Raw genomic sequence first — 22484 nt, 5'->3', positions numbered from 1 at the left:
GACGTTGTTGCTCCTAGACGATTCCACTTCACAATAACAGCACTTACAGTTGACCGCAGCAACTCTAGCAGGGCAGAAATATGACTGACTTGTTGGAAAGGTGGCATCCTATGATGCTGCCATGTTGAAAGTCACTGAGCTCTTCCGTAAGGCCATTCTACTACCAATGTTTGTCTATGGAGATCGCATGGATGTGATTTTATACACCTGTCAGCAACAGGCGAGGCTGAAATAGGTGAATCCACTCATTTAAAAAGTTTGCTGTTTGGGGTTTTAGGCTGGGTTTCTGTACAGCACTTTGAGATATCAGCTGATGTACGAAGGGCTATATAAATAAATTTGATTTGATTTGATTTGATTTGGTATCCACATACTTCATATGTATAGTGTATGTAAAAATAGCCTACATAAAGTCAACAAATAAAAACATTGCAGGCAGAACATATCTTGATAAAATACATTGGCTACGCATGGCGTGTCTGCAAGGAAGGTGAAACATTGTATCGACTATCAACTTGGTCCAGACTGAAGCTGGTGCTAACTTGCAACATTGTATAAAATATTCTGGAACCTCGGAGTTTCCTGCGCCAGTGGAGCTCCTGACAGACAACCGACAGACAACCGAAGGCTATTTGCGCAAGGAGATCAGAAGTAAATCAGCTATTTTATGACGTTTCCACCATTTCCGTCCCCTTTTCAATCTGATTGGTTACGGGAGAGGGCTGGAAATATTTTTCAAATTGACAATAGTTCCTTATAGTAGCCTTTCTCCATGGATGTAAAAACAGACTTTGGTTCACATCCTGTTTGAGGTGAAGAAAACATTTGAGAAGGTTCACAGCTCATTAGTGGTGGTGAGTTAAGACAATCAGAAATAGTATCAGATCACCAAAAATATAGGTCTGTAACAGTTTGGGTCTAGAGTTTCTCTCACTTTGAAGAGGGGGGATGACCACGGCAGCTTTCCAACCTTTGGGGATCTCAGACAATACGAAAGAGGGTTGAACAGGCTAGTAGAGGGTCCAGATTGTCTAGCCCGGCTGATTTGTAGGGGTCCAGATTTTGCAACTCTTTCAGAACATCAGCTATCTGGATTTGGGTAAAGGAGAAATGGGGGAGGCTTTGGGCAAGTTGCTGTTGGGGGTGCAGGGCTGTTGACCAGGGTAGGGGTAGCCAGGTGGAAAGCATGGCCATTGAAATGATCAATTATGGTGGATTTATCAGTGCTGACCGTGTTTAACAGTCTCAGTGCAGTAGGCAGCAGGGAGGAGGTGCTCTTATTCTCCATGGACTTTAGTGTCCCAGAACTTTTTGGAGTTTGTGGTTCAGGACGCACATTTCTGTTTGAAAAAGCTAGCCTTGGCTTTCCTAACTGCCTGTGTTTATTGGTCCCCAACTTCCCTGAAAAGTTGCATATCGCGGGGTCTATTCGATGCTAATGCAGTACGCCACAGGATGTTTTTGTGCTGGTCAAGGGCAGTCAGATCTGGAGTATATAACCAATGGCTATATCTGTTCCTGGTTCACATTGTTTTTGAATGGGCCTTATTTAAAATGGTGAGGAAAGAACTTAAAGAATAACCAGGCATCCTCTACTGACGGGATGAGGTCAAAATCCTTCCAGGATACCCCGGCCAGGTCGATTAGAAATGCCTGCACGCTGAAGTGTTTCAGGGAGCGTTTTACAGTGATGAGTGGAGGTCGTTTGACCGCTGACCCATTACGGATGCAGGCAATGAGGCAGTGATTGCTGAGATCTTGGTTGAAGACAGCAGAGGTGTATTTAGAGGGCAAGTTGGTTAGGATGACATCTATGAAGGTTCCCGTGTTTACAGATTTGGGTTTGTACCTGGTAGATTCATTGATATTTTGTGTGAGATTGAGGGCATCAAGCTTAGATTGTAGGACGGCCGGGGTGTTAAGCATGCCCCAGTTTATGTCACCTAACAGTACGAGCTCTGAAGATAGATGGGGGACAATCAGTTCACATATGGTGTCCAGGGCACAGCTGGGGGCTGGGGGGGTCTATAGCAAGCGGCAATGGAGAGAGACTTGTTTCTGGAAAGGTGGATTTTTAGAAGAAGAAGCTCGGATTGTTTGGGCACAGACCTGGATAATATGACAGAACTCTGCAGGCTCTCTCTGCAGTAGATTACAACGCCGCCCCCTATCTCGATGGAAAATGTTATAGTTGGGGATGGAATTTTCAGGATTTTTGTTGGCCTTCCTAAACCAGGATTCAGACACAGCTAGGACATCTGGGTTGGCAGAGTGTGCTAAAGCAGTGAATAAAACAAAGTTAGGGAGGAGGCTTCTAATGTTAACATGCATGAAACCAAGGCTTTTACGGTTACAGAAGTCAATAAATGAGAGCACCTGGGGAATGAGAGTGGAGCTAGGCGCTGCAGGGCCTGGATTAACCTCTACATCACCAGAGGAACAGAGGAGGGGTTGGATAAGGGTACGGGCTAAAGGCTATAAAAACTTGTCTAGTGCTTTCGGCACAGAGAGTGAAAGGAGCAGGTTTCTGGGCGCGGAAGAATAGATTCAAGGCATAATGTACAGACAAGAGTATGGTAGGATGTGAATACAGTGGAGGTAAACCTAGAGAGGTGATGAGGTGACGATGAGAGGTTTAGTCTCTAGAGACATCATTTAGACCAGGTGAGGTCACCGCAAGGGCCAGCTAAGGCATATTGAGCAGGGCTGAAGGCTCTACAGTAAAACAAAAGGGCCAGCTAAGGCATATTGAGCAGGGATGGAGGCTCTACAGTGAAACAAAAGGGCCAGCTAAGGCATATTGAGCAGGGCTGAAGGCTCTACAGTGAAACAAAAGGGCCAGCTAAGGTATATTGAGCATGGCTGGAGGCTCAACAGTGAAATAAGACAATAATCACTAACAAAAACAGCAATGGACAAGGCATATTGAGCATGGCTGGAGGCTCAACAGTGAAATAAGACAATAATCACTAACAAAGACAGCAATGGACAAGGCATATTGACATATTGACATGCGTAGCGAGTGATCATAGGGACCAGTGGATAGCTAGGAGGGATGGAGACATGGCGATTCAGACAGCTAGTGGGCCGGGGCTAGCAGACTAGCAGAAGGGCCTTAGGGGGGACGTTGCGACGGGACAGTCGGTTGTAGCCCCCCTCGGACGGTTACGTCGGCAGACCAGTCGCAGGGCCCCGTGTCGGCAGTAAAAAGGTCCAGGCCAATTGGAAAAATAGCTATTGTAGCCCAAGTAATTGGCTGATGGACCTCTTCAGTTAACAGTCCGATATGCTCTAGATAGCTAGCGGGCTGCGGCTAGCAGGCTAGCAGATGGGCCTTTAGGGGAAGTCGCGACGGAGGACATGTAGTCTACGCGCCATCTACTAAACCTGTAGTCTACACGCCATCTACTACACCTGTAGTCTACACGCTATAGAAATACAATGGAATTTACACAGCATACAACAATTCTCTGAGTACATTTCACTTCCCAGGGTGTAATGCTCTGCCCAGGGTTTCCGGCTGGCTATTTGGCTACTGCTAGCAAGCACAGACAAACACGAAGCAGCCTACATACAGTATGTTTCTGTTAAGTTGTGAGTGTATTTCACATTACTTTTGGGTTGTGTAATCATATTATAATGCTAACATGTGACGCGAGCCACCAGACGAGCTAAATGCCTTTTATGCTAGCTTCGAGGCAAGCAACATTGAAGCATGCATGAGAGCACCAGCTGTTCCGGATGACTATGTGATCTCGCTCTCCGTAGCAAGACCTTATTTAACAGGTCAACATTAACAAAGCCATAGGGGCCAGACGGATTACCAGGACGTGAACTCAAAGCATGTGCGGACCAACTGGCAAGTGTCTTCACTGACATTTTCAACCTCTCATTGACTGAGTCTGTAATACCAACATGTTTCAAACAGACCACCATAGTCAATAACAATGAGTTCTTAACTGACTTGCCTGGTTAAATAAAGGCAAAATAAAAAAATAAATAAAATAGTCCCTGTGCCCAAGAATGCGAAGGTAGCCTGCCTAAATGATAATGGATTTATATGTTTAAAGTAATGACTAAAGTATTCCACCCTGAAACCATATAAATTGTATGAAATGTGTTACAGAGTCATAATTCAATAGGCCACTGTGTTACTATTTCTCAGTGTGAGCTGGGTATAGTTGAGGCATTCAAGGCCAACTGAACTGTCGACTTGTGATCCAGGAAGGGGAGTAACTTAGGAATGGCAAGGCTTGCAGAAGATAATGAGAAACCATGTGTTAGTAATGTGGAAAAATACAGCCCACTTAAAGAGAGTTGGAGTTTCTACTGAAAACAAGGACACTTCTAAGTGACCCCAAACGTGTGTGTGTGTGTGTGTGTGTGTGTGTGTGTTGTGTGTTTCTGTGTGTGTGTGTGTGTGTGTGTGTGTGTGTGTGTGTGTGTGTGTGTGTGTGTGTGTGTGTGTGTGTGTGTGTGTGTGTGTGTGTGTGTGTGTGTGTGTGTGTGTGTGTGTGATAAAAAGATTGTGTTCTCATTTTGAAGTCAGAGTACTCTCTCTGATATAACGTATTGATCAATTGCAGACTGGGACTTTGTCTAATTCTTCTATTAACCAGGGCCTTGTAACCTCTGGGAATTGGTCAAAGCTATAGTGATTATTATCATCAATGGGATTGAAAATTCCCGTGACCCTAAATGACAAGCGCAACGTAGCTTAGCAACAGTCGCGTCGGTAGCCGTGAAGGGCTTTGAAAAGGCTGGTCGCGGCTCAAACTCCAGCATGCTGGAAACTCTAGACTTCAATTCGCATATCGCCCCAACAACGGTGTTGTCAAGGCGACAAGTCTCAATCTCTCTCCACGCTGGCCCCTTTCCCCCACCTGAACAAACAGGAACACTTACGTGAGAACGCTGTTCATTGACTACAGCTCAGCGTTCAACACCAAATCAAATGTATTTATAAAGCCCTTCGTACATCAGCTGATATGTCAAAGTGCTGTACAGAAACCCAGCCTAAAACCCCAAACAGCAAGCAATGCAGGTGTAGAAGCACGATGGCTAGGAAAAACTATCTGTTCATTGTCACTCAAAAACAATTCTAATTTAGTAGAATAAACTACAACGTTACAATGCAAATGTTGTGTGTGAAAACAGCTAAACGTTCGTTGTTTCGGTGGGCCGGACCCTCGTCTGCTCTGTAAGCAAAGTATTCCCCTGGGTTGGCGTACAGAACCGGTTCTGTCAACTGGAATGATGTTTTAGTTTGAAGAAGCAGTGGGAACTTTCTCTTCTAGCTTGCACAAGTAGCCTGGCTATAGCTCACTACTGCCCCCTAGAGAACATTCAGACAAATTACTAGGCTCCGTCCTCTCAATCCTTATATGAGATGCATTTGACAGAAATACCGAAAGATGGCACCCTATACCCTATACAGATGGCACCCTATACCCTATACAGATGGCACCCTATACCCTATACAGATGGCACCCTATACCCTATACAGATGGCACCCTATACCCTATACAGATGGCACCCTATACCCTATATAGATGGCACCCTATACAAATGACACCCTATTCCATATATAGATGGTACCCTATACCCTATATAGATGGTACCCTATACCCTATATAGATGGTACCCTATACCCTATACAGATGGCACCCTATTCCCTATACAGATGGCACCCTATTCCCTATACAGATGGCACCCTCCTCTGGCTATGAGGGGTGGGCCAGTCCTCCTCTGGCTATGAGGGGTGGGCCAGTCCTCCTCTGGCTATGAGGGGTGGGCCAGTCCTCCTCTGGCTATGAGGGGTGGGCCAGTCCTCCTCTGGCTATGAGGGGTGGGCCAGTCCTCCTCTGGCTATGAGGGGTGGGCCAGTCCTCCTCTGGCTATGAGGGGTGGGCCAGTCCTCCTCTGGCTATGAGGGGTGGGCCAGTCCTCCTCTGGCTATGAGGGGTGGGCCAGTCCTCCTCTGGCTATGAGGGGTGGGCCAGTCCTCCTCTGGCTATGAGGGGTGGGCCAGTCCTCCTCTGGCTATGAGGGGTGGGCCAGTCCTCCTCTGGCTATGAGGGGTGGGCCAGTCCTCCTCTGGCTATGAGGGGTGGGCCAGTCCTCCTCTGGCTATGAGGGTGGGCCAGTCCTCCTCTGGCTATGAGGGTGGGCCAGTCCTCCTCTGGCTATGAGGGGTGGGCCAGTCCTCCTCTGGCTATGAGGGGTGGGCCAGTCCTCCTCTGGCTATGAGGGGTGGGCCAGTCCTCCTCTGGCTATGAGGGTGGGCCAGTCCTCCTCTGGCTATGAGGGGTGGGCCAGTCCTCCTCTGGCTATGAGGGGTGGGCCAGTCCTCCTCTGGCTATGAGGGTGGGCCAGTCCTCCTCTGGCTATGAGGGGGTGGGCCAGTCCTCCTCTGGCTATGAGGGTGGGCCAGTCCTCCTCTGGCTATGAGGGTGGGCCAGTCCTCCTCTGGCTATGAGGGGTGGGCCAGTCCTCCTCTGGCTATGAGGGTGGGCCAGTCCTCCTCTGGCTATGAGGGGTGGGCCAGTCCTCCTCTGGCTATGAGGGGTGGGCCAGTCCTCCTCTGGCTATGAGGGTGGGCCAGTCCTCCTCTGGCTATGAGGGGTGGGCCAGTCCTCCTCTGGCTATGAGGGGTGGGCCAGTCCTCCTCTGGCTATGAGGGGTGGGCCAGTCCTCCTCTGGCTATGAGGGGTGGGCCAGTCCTCCTCTGGCTATGAGGGTGGGCCAGTCCTCCTCTGGCTATGAGGGGTGGAGATTATAAACCTAGAGAGGAACCAGGCTCTGAGGGGTGGGCCAGTCCTCCTCTGGCTATGAGGGGTGGCCAGTCCTCTTCTGGCTATGAGGGGTGGAGATTATAAACCTAGAGAGGAACCAGGCTCTGAGGGGTGGGCCAGTCCTCCTCTGGCTATGAGGGGTGGGCCAGTCCTCCTCTGGCTATGAGGGGTGGGCCAGTCCTCCTCTGGCTATGAGGGGTGGGCCAGTCCTCCTCTGGCTATGAGGGGTGGGCCAGTCCTCCTCTGGCTATGAGGGGTGGGCCAGTCCTCCTCTGGCTATGAGGGGGTGGGCCAGTCCTCCTCTGGCTATGAGGGGTGGGCCAGTCCTCCTCTGGCTATGAGGGGTGGGCCAGTCCTCCTCTGGCTATGAGGGGTGGGCCAGTCCTCCTCTGGCTATGAGGGGTGGGCCAGTCCTCTTCTGGCTATGAGGGGTGGGCCAGTCCTCCTCTGGCTATGAGGGGTGGAGATTATAAACCTAGAGAGGAACCAGGCTCTGAGGGGTGGGCCAGTCCTCCTCTGGCTATGAGGGGTGGGCCAGTCCTCCTCTGGCTATGAGGGGTGGGCAGTCCTCCTCTGGCTATGAGGGGTGGGCCAGTCCTCCTCTGGCTATGAGGGGTGGGCCAGTCCTCCTCTGGCTATGAGGGTGGGCCAGTCCTCCTCTGGCTATGAGGGGTGGGCCAGTCCTCCTCTGGCTATGAGGGTGGGCCAGTCCTCCTCTGGCTATGAGGGTGGGCCAGTCCTCCTCTGGCTATGAGGGGTGGGCCAGTCCTCCTCTGGCTATGAGGGGTGGGCCAGTCCTCCTCTGGCTATGAGGGGTGGGCCAGTCCTCCTCTGGCTATGAGGGGTGGGTCCTCCTCTGGCCAGTCCTCCTCTGGCTATGAGGGGGCCAGTGGGCCAGTCCTCCTCTGGCTATGAGGGTGGGCCAGTCCTCCTCTGGCTATGAGGGGTGGGCCAGTCCTCCTCTGGCTATGAGGGGTGGGCAGTCCTCCTCTGGCTATGAGGGGTGGGCCAGTCCTCCTCTGGCTATGAGGGGTGGGCCAGTCCTCCTCTGGCTATGAGGGGTGGGCCAGTCCTCCTCTGGCTATGAGGGGTGGGCCAGTCCTCCTCTGGCTATGAGGGGTGGGCCAGTCCTCCTCTGGCTATGAGGGGTGGGCCAGTCCTCCTCTGGCTATGAGGGGTGGGCCAGTCCTCCTCTGGCTATGAGGGGTGGGCCAGTCCTCCTCTGGCTATGAGGGGTGGGCCAGTCCTCCTCTGGCTATGAGGGGTGGGCCAGTCCTCCTCTGGCTATGAGGGTGGGCCAGTCCTCCTCTGGCTATGAGGGGTGGGCCAGTCCTCCTCTGGCTATGAGGGGTGGGCCAGTCCTCCTCTGGCTATGAGGGGTGGGCCAGTCCTCCTCTGGCTATGAGGGGTGGCCAGTCCTCCTCTGGCTATGAGGGGTGGAGATTATAAACCTAGAGAGGAACCAGGCTCTGAGGGGTGGGCCAGTCCTCTTCTGGCTATGAGGGGGGGCCAGTCCTCCTCTGGCTATGAGGGGTGGGCCAGTCCTCCTCTGGCTATGAGGGTGGGCCAGTCCTCCTCTGGCTATGAGGGTGGGCCAGTCCTCCTCTGGCTATGAGGGGTGGGCCAGTCCTCCTCTGGCTATGAGGGGTGGGCCAGTCCTCCTCTGGCTATGAGGGGTGGGCCAGTCCTCCTCTGGCTATGAGGGGTGGGCCAGTCCTCCTCTGGCTATGAGGGGTGGGCCAGTCCTCCTCTGGCTATGAGGGGTGGGCCAGTCCTCCTCTGGCTATGAGGGGTGGGCCAGTCCTCTTCTGGCTATGAGGGGTGGGCCAGTCCTCTTCTGGCTATGAGGGGTGGCCAGTCCTCTTCTGGCTATGAGGGGTGGCCAGTCCTCCTCTGGCTATGAGGGGTGGGCCAGTCCTCTTCTGGCTATGAGGGGTGGGCCAGTCCTCTTCTGGCTATGAGGGGTGGGCCAGTCCTCTTCTGGCTATGAGGGGTGGCCAGTCCTCCTCTGGCTATGAGGGGTGGCCAGTCCTCTTCTGGCTATGAGGGGTGGGCCAGTCCTCCTCTGGCTATGAGGGGTGGGCCAGTCCTCTTCTGGCTATGAGGGGTGGGCCAGTCCTCCTCTGGCTATGAGGGTGGGCCAGTCCTCCTCTGGCTATGAGGGGTGGGCCAGTCCTCCTCTGGCTATGAGGGTGGGCCAGTCCTCCTCTGGCTATGAGGGGTGGGCCAGTCCTCCTCTGGCTATGAGGTGGGCCAGTCCTCCTCTGGCTATGAGGGTGGGCCAGTCCTCCTCTGGCTATGAGGGTGGGCCAGTCCTCCTCTGGCTATGAGGGGTGGGCCAGTCCTCCTCTGGCTATGAGGGGTGGGCCAGTCCTCCTCTGGCTATGAGGGGTGGGCCAGTCCTCCTCTGGCTATGAGGGGTGGCCAGTCCTCTTCTGGCTATGAGGGGTGGGCCAGTCCTCCTCTGGCTATGAGGGGTGGGCCAGTCCTCCTCTGGCTATGAGGGGTGGGCCAGTCCTCCTCTGGCTATGAGGGGTGGGCCAGTCCTCCTCTGGCTATGAGGGGTGGGCCAGTCCTCCTCTGGCTATGAGGGGGTGGGCCAGTCCTCCTCTGGCTATGAGGGGTGGGCCAGTCCTCCTCTGGCTATGAGGGGTGGGCCAGTCCTCCTCTGGCTATGAGGGTGGGCCAGTCCTCCTCTGGCTATGAGGGGTGGGCCAGTCCTCCTCTGGCTATGAGGGGTGGCCAGTCCTCCTCTGGCTATGAGGGGTGGGCCAGTCCTCCTCTGGCTATGAGCGGTGGGCCAGTCCTCTTCTGGCTGTGCCGGGTGGAGATTATAACAGAACCAAGATGTTCAAGTCTTTCTCATATCCACAGCATCATGAAGACTTCCTGAAACACAGCTACTGACAGAGGCAGCAGAGGACAATATTTTTTATATTTGAGATTCTTCAAAGTAGCCACCCTTTGGCCTTGACAGCTTTGCACACTCCTGGCATTCTCTCAACCAGCTTCATGAGGTAGTCACCTGGAATGCATTTCAATTAACAGGCGTGCCTTGTTCAAAGTTAATCTATGCAATTTCTTTCCTTCTTAATGAGTTTGAGCCAATAATTTGTGTTGTGACAAGGTGGGGGGGGGGGGGATATATACAGAAGACAGTCCTATTTGGAAACAGACCAAGTCCATATTAGGGCAAGAACAGCTCAAATAAGCAAAGAGAAACGACAGTCCATCATTACTTTCAGACATGAAGATCAGTCAATACGGAAAATGTCAACAACTTTGAAAGTTTCTTCAAGTGCGGTCGCATAAACCATCAAGCACTATGATGAAACTGGCTCTCATGAGGACCGCCCAGAGTTACCTCTGCAGAGGATGAGTTCATTAGAGTTACCTGCACCTCAGAAATTGCAGCCCAAATAAATGCTTCACAGAGTTCCAGTAACAGACACATCTCAACATCAACTGTTCAGAGGAGACTGTGTGAAATCAGGACTTCATGGTCGAAATGCTGCAACAACAAAAACACTACTATTTCTGGGCTCCCGAGTGGCACTGTGGTCTAAAAGCACTGCATTTCAGTGGTTTGATCTTGGGCTTTGGCACTGTGGTCTAAAGCACTGCATCTCAGTGGTTTGATCTTGGGCTTTGGCACTGTGGTCTAAAAGCACTGCATTTCAGTGGTTTGATCTTGGGCTTTGGCACTGTGGTCTAAAGCACTGCATTTCAGTGGTTTGATCTTGGGCTTTGGCACTGTGGTCTAAAGCACTGCATTTCAGTGGTTTGATCTTGGGCTTTGGCACTGTGGTCTAAAAGCACTGCATCTCAGTGGTTTGATCTTGGGCTTTGGCACTGTGGTCTAAAGCACTGCATTTCAGTGGTTTGATCTTGGGTTTTGGCACTGTGGTCTAAAAGCACTGCATTTCAGTGGTTTGATCTTGGGCTTTGGCACTGTGGTCTAAAAGCACTGCATCTCAGTGGTTTGATCTTGGGCTTTGGCACTGTGGTCTAAAAGCACTGCATTTCAGTGGTTTGATCTTGGGCTTTGGCACTGTGGTCTAAAGCACTGCATCTCAGTGGTTTGATCTTGGGCTTTGGCACTGTGGTCTAAAAGCACTGCATTTCAGTGGTTTGATCTTGGGCTTTGGCACTGTGGTCTAAAAGCACTGCATCTCAGTGGTTTGATCTTGGGCTTTGGCACTGTGGTCTAAAGCACTGCATCTCAGTGGTTTGATCTTGGGCTTTGGCACTGTGGTCTAAAAGCACTGCATTTCAGTGGTTTGATCTTGGGCTTTGGCACTGTGGTCTAAAAGCACTGCATCTCAGTGGTTTGATCTTGGGCTTTGGCACTGTGGTCTAAAGCACTGCATCTCAGTGGTTTGATCTTGGGCTTTGGCACTGTGGTCTAAAAGCACTGCATTTCAGTGGTTTGATCTTGGGCTTTGGCACTGTGGTCTAAAAGCACTGCATCTCAGTGGTTTGATCTTGGGCTTTGGCACTGTGGTCTAAAGCACTGCATCTCAGTGGTTTGATCTTGGGCTTTGGCACTGTGGTCTAAAAGCACTGCATTTCAGTGGTTTGATCTTGGGCTTTGGCACTGTGGTCTAAAAGCACTGCATTTCAGTGGTTTGATCTTGGGCTTTGGCACTGTAGTCTAAAAGCACTGCATTTCAGTGGTTTGATCTTGGGCTTTGGCACTGTAGTCTAAAAGCACTGCATCTCAGTGGTTTGATCTTGGGCTTTGGCACTGTGGTCTAAAGCACTGCATCTCAGTGGTTTGATCTTGGGCTTTGGCACTGTGGTCTAAAAGCACTGCATTTCAGTGGTTTGATCTTGGGCTTTGGCACTGTGGTCTAAAGCACTGCATCTCAGTGGTTTGATCTTGGGCTTTGGCACTGTGGTCTAAAAGCACTGCATTTCAGTGGTTTGATCTTGGGCTTTGGCACTGTGGTCTAAAAGCACTGCATCTCAGTGGTTTGATCTTGGGCTTTGGCACTGTGGTCTAAAGCACTGCATTTCAGTGGTTTGATCTTGGGCTTTGGCACTGTGGTCTAAAGCACTGCATTTCAGTGGTTTGATCTTGGGCTTTGGCACTGTGGTCTAAAGCACTGCATTTCAGTGGTTTGATCTTGGGCTTTGGCACTGTGGTCTAAAAGCACTGCATTTCAGTGGTTTGATCTTGGGCTTTGGCACTGTGGTCTAAAGCACTGCATTTCAGTGGTTTGATCTTGGGCTTTGGCACTGTGGTCTAAAGCACTGCATTTCAGTGGTTTGATCTTGGGCTTTGGCACTGTGGTCTAAAAGCACTGCATTTCAGTGGTTTGATCTTGGGCTTTGGCACTGTGGTCTAAAGCACTGCATCTCAGTGGTTTGATCTTGGGCTTTGGCACTGTGGTCTAAAAGCACTGCATCTCAGTGGTTTGATCTTGGGCTTTGGCACTGTGGTCTAAAGCACTGCATCTCAGTGGTTTGATCTTGGGCTTTGGCACTGTGGTCTAAAGCACTGCATCTCAGTGGTTTGATCTTGGGCTTTGGCACTGTGGTCTAAAGCACTGCATTTCAGTGGTTTGATCTTGGGCGTTGGCACTGTGGTCTAAAAGCACTGCATCTCAGTGGTTTGATCTTGGGCTTTGGCACTGTGGTCTAAAGCACTGCATCTCAGTGGTTTGATCTTGGGCTTTGGCACTGTGGTCTAAAAGCACTGCATCTCAGTGGTTTGATCTTGGGCTTTGGCACTGTGGTCTAAAGCACTGCATCTCAGTGGTTTGATCTTGGGCTTTGGCACTGTGGTTTAAAGCACTGCATCTCAGTGGTTTGATCTTGGGCTTTGGCACTGTGGTCTAAAGCACTGCATCTCAGTGGTTTGATCTTGGGCTTTGGCACTGTGGTCTAAAGCACTGCATCTCAGTGGTTTGATCTTGGGCTTTGGCACTGTGGTCTAAAGCACTGCATCTCAGTGGTTTGATCTTGGGCTTTGGCACTGTGGTCTAAAAGCACTGCATTTCAGTGGTTTGATCTTGGACTTTGGCACTGTGGTCTAAAAGCACTGCATTTCAGTGGTTTGATCTTGGGCTTTGGCACTGTGGTGTAAAAGCACTGCATTTCAGTGGTTTGATCTTGGGCTTTGGCACTGTGGTCTAAAAGCACTGCATTTCAGTGGTTTGATCTTGGGCTTTGGCACTGTGGTCTAAAGCACTGCATCTCGGTGGTTTGATCTTGGGCTTTGTCATAACCGGCCGTGATCGGGAATCCCATGGGGCTGCGCACAATTGGACCAGCGCTGTCCGGGTTAGGCCGTCATTGTAAAATTAGAATTTGTTCTTAACTGACTAGTTAAACATTATTTTTAAAGGACACCAATAATAAGAAGAGACTTGGGCCAAGAAACACGAGCAATAAGAGCGTCTGCTAAATGACTTAAATGTAATGTAATGTAATGGAAATCTGTCCTTTGGTCTGATGAGTCCAAATTTGAGATTTTTGGTTCCAACCGCCGTGTCTTTGTGAGACATTGAGTAGGTGAACGGATGATCTCTGCATGTGTGGTTTCCACCGTGAAGCATGGAGGAGGAGGTGTGATGGTGCTTTGCTGGTAACAGTCTAAGTGATTTATTTAGAATTCAAGGCACACTTAACCAGCATGGCTACCACAGACTTCTGCAGTGATACGCCATCCCATCTGGTTTGGGTTTAGTGGGACTATCATTTGTTTTTCAACAGGACAATGACCTAACACACCTCCGGGTTGTGTCAGGGCTATTTGACCAAGAAGGAGAGTGATGGAGTTCGGCATCAGATGACCTGGCCTCCACAATCACCCGACCTCAACCCGATTGGGATGGTTTGCGATGAGTTGGGCCACAGAGTGAAGGAAGAGCAGCCAACAAGTGCTCAGCATATGTGGGAAATCCTTCAAGACTGTTGGAAAAGAATTCCAGGTGAAGCTGGTTGAGAGAATGTCAAGAGTGTGCAAAGCTACTTTGAAGAATCTCAAATCTAAAATATACTTTTGATTTGTTTAACACTTTTTTTCTGTCGTCAAAACATGATTCCATGTGTTATTTCATAGTTTTGATGTCTTCACTATTATTCTACAATGTAGAAAACCGTAAAAATAAAGAAAAACCCTGGAATGAGTAGGTGTGTCCAAACTTTCGACTGCTACTGTATCTTTAAAAAAAACTATCTCCGGGCCTTGCGGTCCGTATTGACACAGTTCTGGGTCTGGCTCCGGTCCGCCAGTAGAGTATGTTGGGACTGGGGAGGTTTTTGGGGTAAAAGGAGCCGTAATGAAGCTAAAACACAGGCAACATCCTAGAGGAGAACCTGTCTCAGTCTGCTTTCTAACAGACACCTGGTGAGATGAATTCACCTTCCTATAACCTAAAACACAGGCAACATCCTAGAGGAGAACCTGTCTCTGTCTGCTTTCTAACAGACACCTGGTGAGATGAATTCACCTTCCTATAACCTAAAACACAGGCAACATCCTAGAGGAGAACCTGTCTCTGTCTGCTTTCTAACAGACACCTGGTGAGATGAATTCACCTTCCTAAAACACAGGCAACATCCTAGAGGAGAACCTGTCTCTGTCTGCTTTCTAACAGACACCTGGTGAGATGAATTCCCCTTCCTAAAACACAGGCAACATCCTAGAGGAGAACCTGGCTCAGTCTGCTTTCTAACAGACACCTGGTGAGATGAATTCACCTTCCAATAACCTAAAACACAAAGCCAAATATACACAGGAGTTGGGAGATGAATAGATAGAATCACATCTGGAAAACACATCATGGCCAAACTGCATGTGACCTTCACTGGGTAAAGAGAGAGAGACAGAGAGAGGAGAGAGACAGAGAGAGGAGAGAGACAGAGAGAGGAGAGAGAGACAGAGAGAGGAGAGAGAGACAGAGAGAGGAGAGAGAGACAGAGAGAGGAGAGAGAGACAGAGAGAGGAGAGAGAGACAGAGAGAGGAGAGAGACAGAGAGAGGAGAAGAGAGAGAGAGAGAGAGAGAGAGAGAGAGAGAGAGAGAGAGAGAGAGACAGAGAGAGAGAGAGAGACACAGAGAGAGAGAGAGAGACAGAGAGAGAGAGAGAGAGAGAGAGAGACAGAGAGAGAGAGAGAGAGAGAGAGACAGAGAGAGAGAGAGAGAGAGAGAGAGAGAGAGAGAGAGAGAGAGAGAGAGAGAGAGAGAGAGAGAGAGAGAGAGAGAGAGAGAGAGAGAGAGAGAGAGAGAGAGAGAGAGAGACAGAGAGAGAGAGAGAGAGAGAGAGAGAGAGAGAGACAGAGAGAGAGAGAGACAGAGAGAGAGAGAGAGAGAGAGACAGAGAGAGAGAGAGAGACAGAGAGAGAGACAGAGAGAGAGAGAGAGACAGAGAGAGAGACAGAGAGAGAGAGAGAGAGAGAGAGACAGAGAGAGAGAGAGAGACAGAGAGAGAGAGAGAGACAGAGAGAGAGACAGAGAGAGAGAGAGACAGAGAGAGAGAAAGAGACAGAGAGAGAGACAGAGAGAGAGAGAGACAGAGAGAGAGACAGAGAGAGAGATAAGTGGAATCTGCTCCTGTGTGTTCTGAAAATCAGACTAGATCTTGGCTATAGAGACAGTGGAAATCATGTCATGTATTGTTGTACATTACACTGGGGTGATCCATCTCCCAAATCTGACAGAAATAGTTTATGAGGATCATTGACACCAAAAAAAAAAAAAAAAAAATACAATACATCTTAAATCCGACTTTGTAACAACAAAATGTGGAAAAGGGTTAAAAAGGGGTGTGAAAACCTTCCGACGGCACTTTTAGGTGACATTACACTTTTATTTAAACTTTATTTAACCAGGCAAGTCAGTTAAGAACAAATTATTATTTTCAATGACGGCCTAGGAACAGTGGGTTAACTGCCTGTTCAGGGGCAGAACCACAGATTTGTACCTTGTCAGCTCGGAGGATTTGAACTTGCAACCTTCCGGTCACTAGTCCAACACTCTAACCACTAGGCTACCTGACCCCCCCGGTTACTAGTCCAACACTCTAACCACTAGGCTACCTGACCCCCCCGGTCACTAGTCCAACACTCTAACCACTAGGCTACCTGACCCCCCCGGTTACTAGTCCAACACTCTAACCACTAGGCTACCTGACCCCCCCGGTTACTAGTCCAACACTAACCACTAGGCTACCTGACCCCCCCGGTCACTAGTCCAACACTCTAACCACTAGGCTACCTGACCCCCCCGGTTACTAGTCCAACACTCTAACCACTAGGCTACCTGACCCCCCGGTCACTAGTCCAACGCTCTAACCACTAGGCTACCTGACCCCCCGGTTACTAGTCCAACGCTCTAACCACTAGGCTACCTGACCCCCGGTCACTAGTCCAACACTCTAACCACTAGGCTACCTGACCCCCCCGGTTACTAGTCCAACACCAACTGCCGCCCCATTCCTCTGTGGTCCTTTGTGGATCAGTTTGTAAGAGCTTGGTGTCAACAACGCCAAAGTCTTGGTTTCAGTTCCTGCTGGGGCCAATGCATGCACTCACTGTCGATTTCCGGTTCCGGTTGGAGCGAGTGGTCGCATCTGCACGTCGCTCCAACGGGTAGTATAACTTTTTCATTATATTTCATTATATCACAACGGTTTGATTTGTCTTATCTTAGCAATTTCTTCTCAGCTAGCTACATAGCCGTCTTTGTATCAAAGATAATTGCGTTATTATCGTATTTCGCCGTCCTAACGTAGTCTTCACTAGCCAGCTAGCTAACGTCCACTGATTAGCTGCACTGGAGAAACTGTTACACTCAACTGAACGACTTGATTAGTTTAGTGTTAGCTAGCTACATAGCTGTCTTTGCTGTCATCGTATCATCGTATCCAAGATAATTGTGTTGTTTAGGTTTAGAGTGTGTAGTCTTAGAGTGATTATCTTAATTTACCGAGGTTAGCTAGCCAGCTATTTGTCGTCCTTAACGTAGGTGACTCTGCTAGCTAGCCAACAGCTAGCCAACGCTAGCCAACGTCTTCTGTATAGAACTCAACTACCCGGTCGCATTCACAGGTTGTATCACATTTTCACTTCATTTTCATTACAGTACAACGGTTTGATTTGTTTGATCGTAGCTAGCTACTTAGCTAGCTACATAGCCGTCTTTGTATCAAAGATAATTGTGTAGTCTAGAGCGATTTTCTAGGTTCGCTAGCCATCTATTGTCGTTCTTTTAACGCAACGTAACGTAAACAACACTGCTAGCTAGCCTGCTAGCCCCGAATAGCAACACTGCAGAAACTATTACACTCAACGGAACGACTTGATTAGTGTAGTGTCAACAACGCACCCACTGCCAGCTGGCCTACTTCAGCAGTACTGTATCATTTTAATCATTTTAGTCAATAAGATTCTTGCTACGTAGCTTAACTTTCTGAACATTCGAGACGTGTAGTCCACTTGTCATTCAATCTCCTTTGCATTAGCGTAGCCTCTTCTGTAGCCTGTCAACTATGTGTCGGTTTATCCCTGTTCTCTCCTCTCTGCACAGACCATACAAACGCTCCTCACCGCGTGGCCGCGGCCACCCTACTCTGGTGGTCCCAGCGCGCACGACCCACGTGGAGTTCCAGGTCTCCGGTAGCCTCTGGAACTGCCAATCTGCGGTCAACAAGGCAGAGTTCATCTCAGCCCATGCCTCCCTCCAGTCCCTCGACTTCTTGGCCCTGACGGAAACATGGATCACCACAGACAACACTGCTACTCCTACTGCTCTCTCTTCGTCCGCCCACGTGTTCTCGCACACCCCGAGAGCGTCTGGTCAGCGGGGTGGTGGCACCGGGATCCTCATCTCTCCCAAGTGGTCATTCTCTCTTTCTCCCCTTACCCATCTGTCTATCGCCTCCTTTGAATTCCATGCTGTCACAGTTACTAGCCCTTTCAAGCTTAACATCCTTATCATTTATCGCCCTCCAGGTTCCCTCGGAGAGTTCATCAATGAGCTTGATGCCTTGATAAGCTCCTTTCCTGAGGACGGCTCACCTCTCACAGTTCTGGGCGACTTTAACCTCCCCACGTCTACCTTTGACTCTTTCCTCTCTGCCTCCTTCTTTCCACTCCTCTCCTCTTTTGACCTCACCTCTCACCTTCCCCCCTACTCACAAGGCAGGCAATACGCTCGACCTCATCTTTACTAGATGCTGTTCTTCCACTAACCTCATTGCAACTCCCCTCCAAGTCTCCGACCACTGCCTTGTATCCTTTTCCCTCTCGCTCTCATCCAACACCTCCCACACTGCCCCTACTCGGATGGTATCGCGCCGTCCCAACCTTCGCTCTCTCTCCCCCGCTACTCTCTCCTCTTCCATCCTATCATCTCTTCCCTCCGCTCAAACCTTCTCCCACCTATCTCCTGATTCTGCCTCCTCAACCCTCCTCTCCTCCCTCTCTGCATCCCTTGACTCTCTATGTCCCCTATCCTCCAGGCCGGCTCGGTCCTCCCTCCCGCTCCGTGGCTCGATGACTCATTGCGAGCTCACAGAACAGGGCTCCGGGCAGCCGAGCGGAAATGGAGGAAAACTCGCCTCCCTGCGGACCTGGCATCCTTTCACTCCCTCCTCTCTACATTTTCCTCCTCTGTCTCTGCTGCTAAAGCCACTTTCTACCACGCTAAATTCCAAGCTTCTGCCTCTAACCCTAGGAAGCTCTTTGCCACCTTCTCCTCCCTCCTGAATCCTCCGCCCCTCCCCCTCCTCCCTCTCTGCAGATGACTTCGTCAACCATTTTGAAAGAAGGTCGACGACATCCGATCCTCGTTTGCTAAGTCAAACGACACCGCTGGTTCTGCTCACACTGCCCTACCCTGTGCTCTGACCTCTTTCTCCCTCTCTCTCCAGATGAAATCTCGCGTCTTGTGACGGCCGGCCGCCCAACAACCTGCCCGCTTGACCCTATCCCCTCCTCTCTTCTCCAGACCATTTCCGGAGACCTTCTCCCTTACCTCACCTCGCTCATCAACTCATCCCTGACCGTTGGCTACGTCCCTTCCGTCTTCAAGAGAGCGAGAGTTGCACCCCTTCTGAAAAAACCTACACTCGATCCCTCCGATGTCAACAATTACAGACCAGTATCCCTTCTTTCTTTTCTCTCCAAAACTCTTGAACGTGCCGTCCTTGGCCAGCTCTCCCGCTATCTCTCTCTGAATGACCTTCTTGATCCTAATCAGTCAGGTTTCAAGACTAGTCATTCAACTGAGACTGCTCTCCTCTGTATCACGGAGGCGCTCCGCACTGCTAAAGCTAACTCTCTCTCCTCTGCTCTCATCCTTCTAGATCTATCGGCTGCCTTCGATACTGTGAACCATCAGATCCTCCTCTCCACCCTCTCCGAGTTGGGCATCTCCGACGCGGCCCACGCTTGGATTGCGTCCTACCTGACAGGTCGCTCCTACCAGGTGGCGTGGCGAGAATCTGTCTCCTCACCACGCGCTCTCACCACTGGTGTCCCCCAGGGCTCTGTTCTTGGCCCTCTCCTATTCTCGCTATACACCAAGTCACTTGGCTCTGTCATAACCTCACATGGTCTCTCTTATCATTGCTATGCAGACGACACACAATTAATCTTCTCCTTTCCCCCTTCTGATGACCAGGTGGCGAATCGCATCTCTGCATGTCTGGCAGACATATCAGTGTGGATGACGGATCACCACCTCAAGCTGAACCTCGGCAAGACGGAGCTGCTCTTCCTCCCGGGGAAGGACTGCCCGTTCCATGATCTCGCCATCACGGTTGACAACTCCATTGTGTCCTCCTCCCAGAGCGCCAAGAACCTTGGCGTGATCCTGGACAACACCCTGTCGTTCTCAACTAACATCAAGGCGGTGGCCCGTTCCTGTAGGTTCATGCTCTACAACATCCGCAGAGTACGACCCTGCCTCACACAGGAAGCGGCGCAGGTCCTAATCCAGGCACTTGTCATCTCCCCGTCTGGATTACTGCAACTCGCTGTTGGCTGGGCTCCCTGCCTGTGCCATTAAACCCTTCAACTCATCCAGAACGCCGCAGCCCGTCTGGTGTTCAACCTTCCCAAGTTCTCTCACGTCACCCCGCTCCTCCGTTCTCTCCACTGGCTTCCAGTTGAAGCTCGCATCCGCTACAAGACCATGGTGCTTGCCTACGGAGCTGTGAGGGGAACGGCACCTCAGTACCTCCAGGCTCTGATCAGGCCCTACACCCAAACAAGGGCACTGCGTTCATCCACCTCTGGCCTGCTCGCCTCCCTACCACTGAGGAAGTACAGCTCCCGCTCAGCCCAGTCAAAACTGTTCGCTGCCCTGGCCCCCCAATGGTGGAACAAACTCCCTCACGACGCCAGGACAGCGGAGTCAATCACCACCTTCCGGAGACACCTGAAACCCCACCTCTTTAAGGAATACCTAGGATAGGTTAAGTAATCCCTCTCACCCCACCCCCCCTAAGTTTTAGATGCACTATTGTTAAGTGACTGTCCCACTGGATGTCATAAGGTGAATGCACCAATTTGTAAGTCGCTCTGGATAAGAGCGTCTGCTAAATGACTTAAATGTAAATGTAAATGTAAATGATAAGTCACGTTAAGTCACTGTCGATAAGTCACGTTAAGTCACTGTCGATAAGTCACGTTAAGTCACTGTCGATAAGTCACGTTAAGTCACTGTCGATAAGTCACGTTAAGTCACTGTCGATAAGTCACGTTAAGTCACTGTCGATAAGTCACGTTAAGTCACTGTCGATAAGTCACGTTAAGTCACTGTCGATAACAACGTTAAGTCACTGTCGATAAGTCACGTTAAGTCACTGTCGATAAGTCACGTTAAGTCACGTTCGATAAGTCACTGTCGATAAGTCACGTTAAGTCACTGTCGATAAGTCACGTTAAGTCACTGTCGATAAGTCACGTTAAGTCACTGTCGATAAGTCACGTTAAGTCACTGTCGATAAGGCACGTTAAGTCACTGTCGATAAGTCACGTTAAGTCACTGTCGATAAGTCACGTTAAGTCACTGTCGATAAGTCACGTTAAGTCACTGTCGATAAGTCACGTTAAGTCACTGTCGATAAGTCACGTTAAGTCACTGTCGATAAGTCACGTTAAGTCACTGTCGATAAGTCACGTTAAGTCACTGTCGATAAGTCACGTTAAGTCACTGTCGATAAGTCACGTTAAGTCACTGTCGATAAGTCACGTTAAGTCACTGTCGATAAGTCACGTTAAGTCACTGTCGATAAGTCACGTTAAGTCACTGTCGATAAGTCACGTTAAGTCACTGTCGATAAGTCACGTTAAGTCACTGTCGATAAGTCACGTTAAGTCACTGTCGATAAGTCACGTTAAGTCACTGTCGATAAGTCACGTTAAGTCACTGTCGATAAGTCACTGTCGATAAGTCACTGTCGATAAGTCACTGTCGTGAAGTCACTGTCGTGAAGTCACTGTCGTGAAGTCACTGTCGTGAAGTCACTGTCGTGAAGTCACTGTCGTGAAGTCACTGTCGTGAAGTCACTGTCGTGAAGTCACTGTCGTGAAGTCACTGTCGTGAAGTCACTGTCGTGAAGTCACTGTCGTGAAGTCACTGTCGTGAAGTCACTACCACCTAGCAGCACCTTAACAGCAGAGACGGTAGCATCACTACCACCTAACAGCACCTTAACAGCAGAGACAGTAGCATCACTACCACCTAGCAGCACCTTAACAGCAGAGACAGTAGTATCACTACCACCTAGCAGCACCTTAACAGCAGAGACAGTAGTATCACTACCACCTAGCAACACCTTAACAGCAGAGACAGTAGTATCACTACCACCTAGCAGCACCTTAACAGCAGAGACAGTAGCATCACTACCACCTAGCAACACCTTAACAGCAGAGACAGTAGCATCACTACCACCTAGCAACACCTTAACAGCAGAGACAGTAGCATCACTACCACCTAGCAACACCTTAACAGCAGAGACAGTAGCATCACTACCACCTAGCAACACCTTAACAGCAGAGACAGGAGTATCACTACCACCTAGTAGCACCTTAACAGCAGAGACAGGAGTATCGTGTCAGGGTGGATTTGTAAGGTGTGTGTCAGCTATATAACTTTAGTTTCCATCCAATCTCCACTTACTGTAGGTGAGCATGGCTCACACCTTAGCAGCCTTGTCAGATGTGTGTGTGGTGTGGTGTGGTGTGTGTGTCTCAGACGGATAACTTACCGTAGATGAGAACGACAGACTCCTCGATGGCGTGCTGGTAACTGAACTGAGAGTCCAGCAGGGCCCGGCTGACAAATGATCCATAATAGGTTGACTGGTACCAGCCCACATGGAGATGGTCAATGTTGACATGACGAAGAGATCGCATCATCTCCATCTGATACTGGACTAGAGGGGGGGGGGAGAGGTGGAGAAGAGAGGGTGTAGAGGGGGAGAGAGGGTGGAGAGGAGAGAGGGGGAGGAGAGAGGGTGGAGAGGAGAGAGGGGGAGGAGAGAGGGTGGAGAGGAGAGGTGGGGGGGGAGAGGAGAGGTGGGGGGGGTGGAGAGGGGGAGAGGGAGAGGTGGGGGGGTGGAGAGGGGGAGGGAGAAGGAGAGGAGAGAGAAGGAGAGGAGAGGTGGGGTGGGGAGAGGAAGAGAGGAGAGGTGGAGATGGGGGGGAGGGGAGGGGGAGAAGAAGACGAGAG

At 50.3% G+C, this 22484-nt stretch overlaps 1 protein-coding gene across 1 annotated transcript in view; it reads right to left on the bottom strand.

The window, feature by feature from the left end:
• LOC124027252 (eukaryotic translation initiation factor 3 subunit H-like) overlaps positions 1-22187 on the bottom strand; it is a gene marked incomplete at its 3' end in the record, with an annotated part of 35466 nt that extends 13279 nt beyond the window's left edge. The window contains exon 1 of the mRNA XM_046339714.1: positions 22021-22187. Within this exon, the coding sequence (XP_046195670.1) occupies positions 22021-22177 (157 nt within the window). The remainder of the gene's footprint in view (positions 1-22020) is intronic.
• Positions 22188-22484: the final 297 nt, after the last annotated feature.

The sequence above is a fragment of the Oncorhynchus gorbuscha genome, unplaced genomic scaffold (genome assembly GCF_021184085.1).
Source record: "Oncorhynchus gorbuscha isolate QuinsamMale2020 ecotype Even-year unplaced genomic scaffold, OgorEven_v1.0 Un_scaffold_3041, whole genome shotgun sequence".
Lineage (NCBI taxonomy): Eukaryota > Metazoa > Chordata > Actinopteri > Salmoniformes > Salmonidae > Oncorhynchus > Oncorhynchus gorbuscha.
This window is presented reverse-complemented; position numbering and strand designations above follow the sequence as displayed.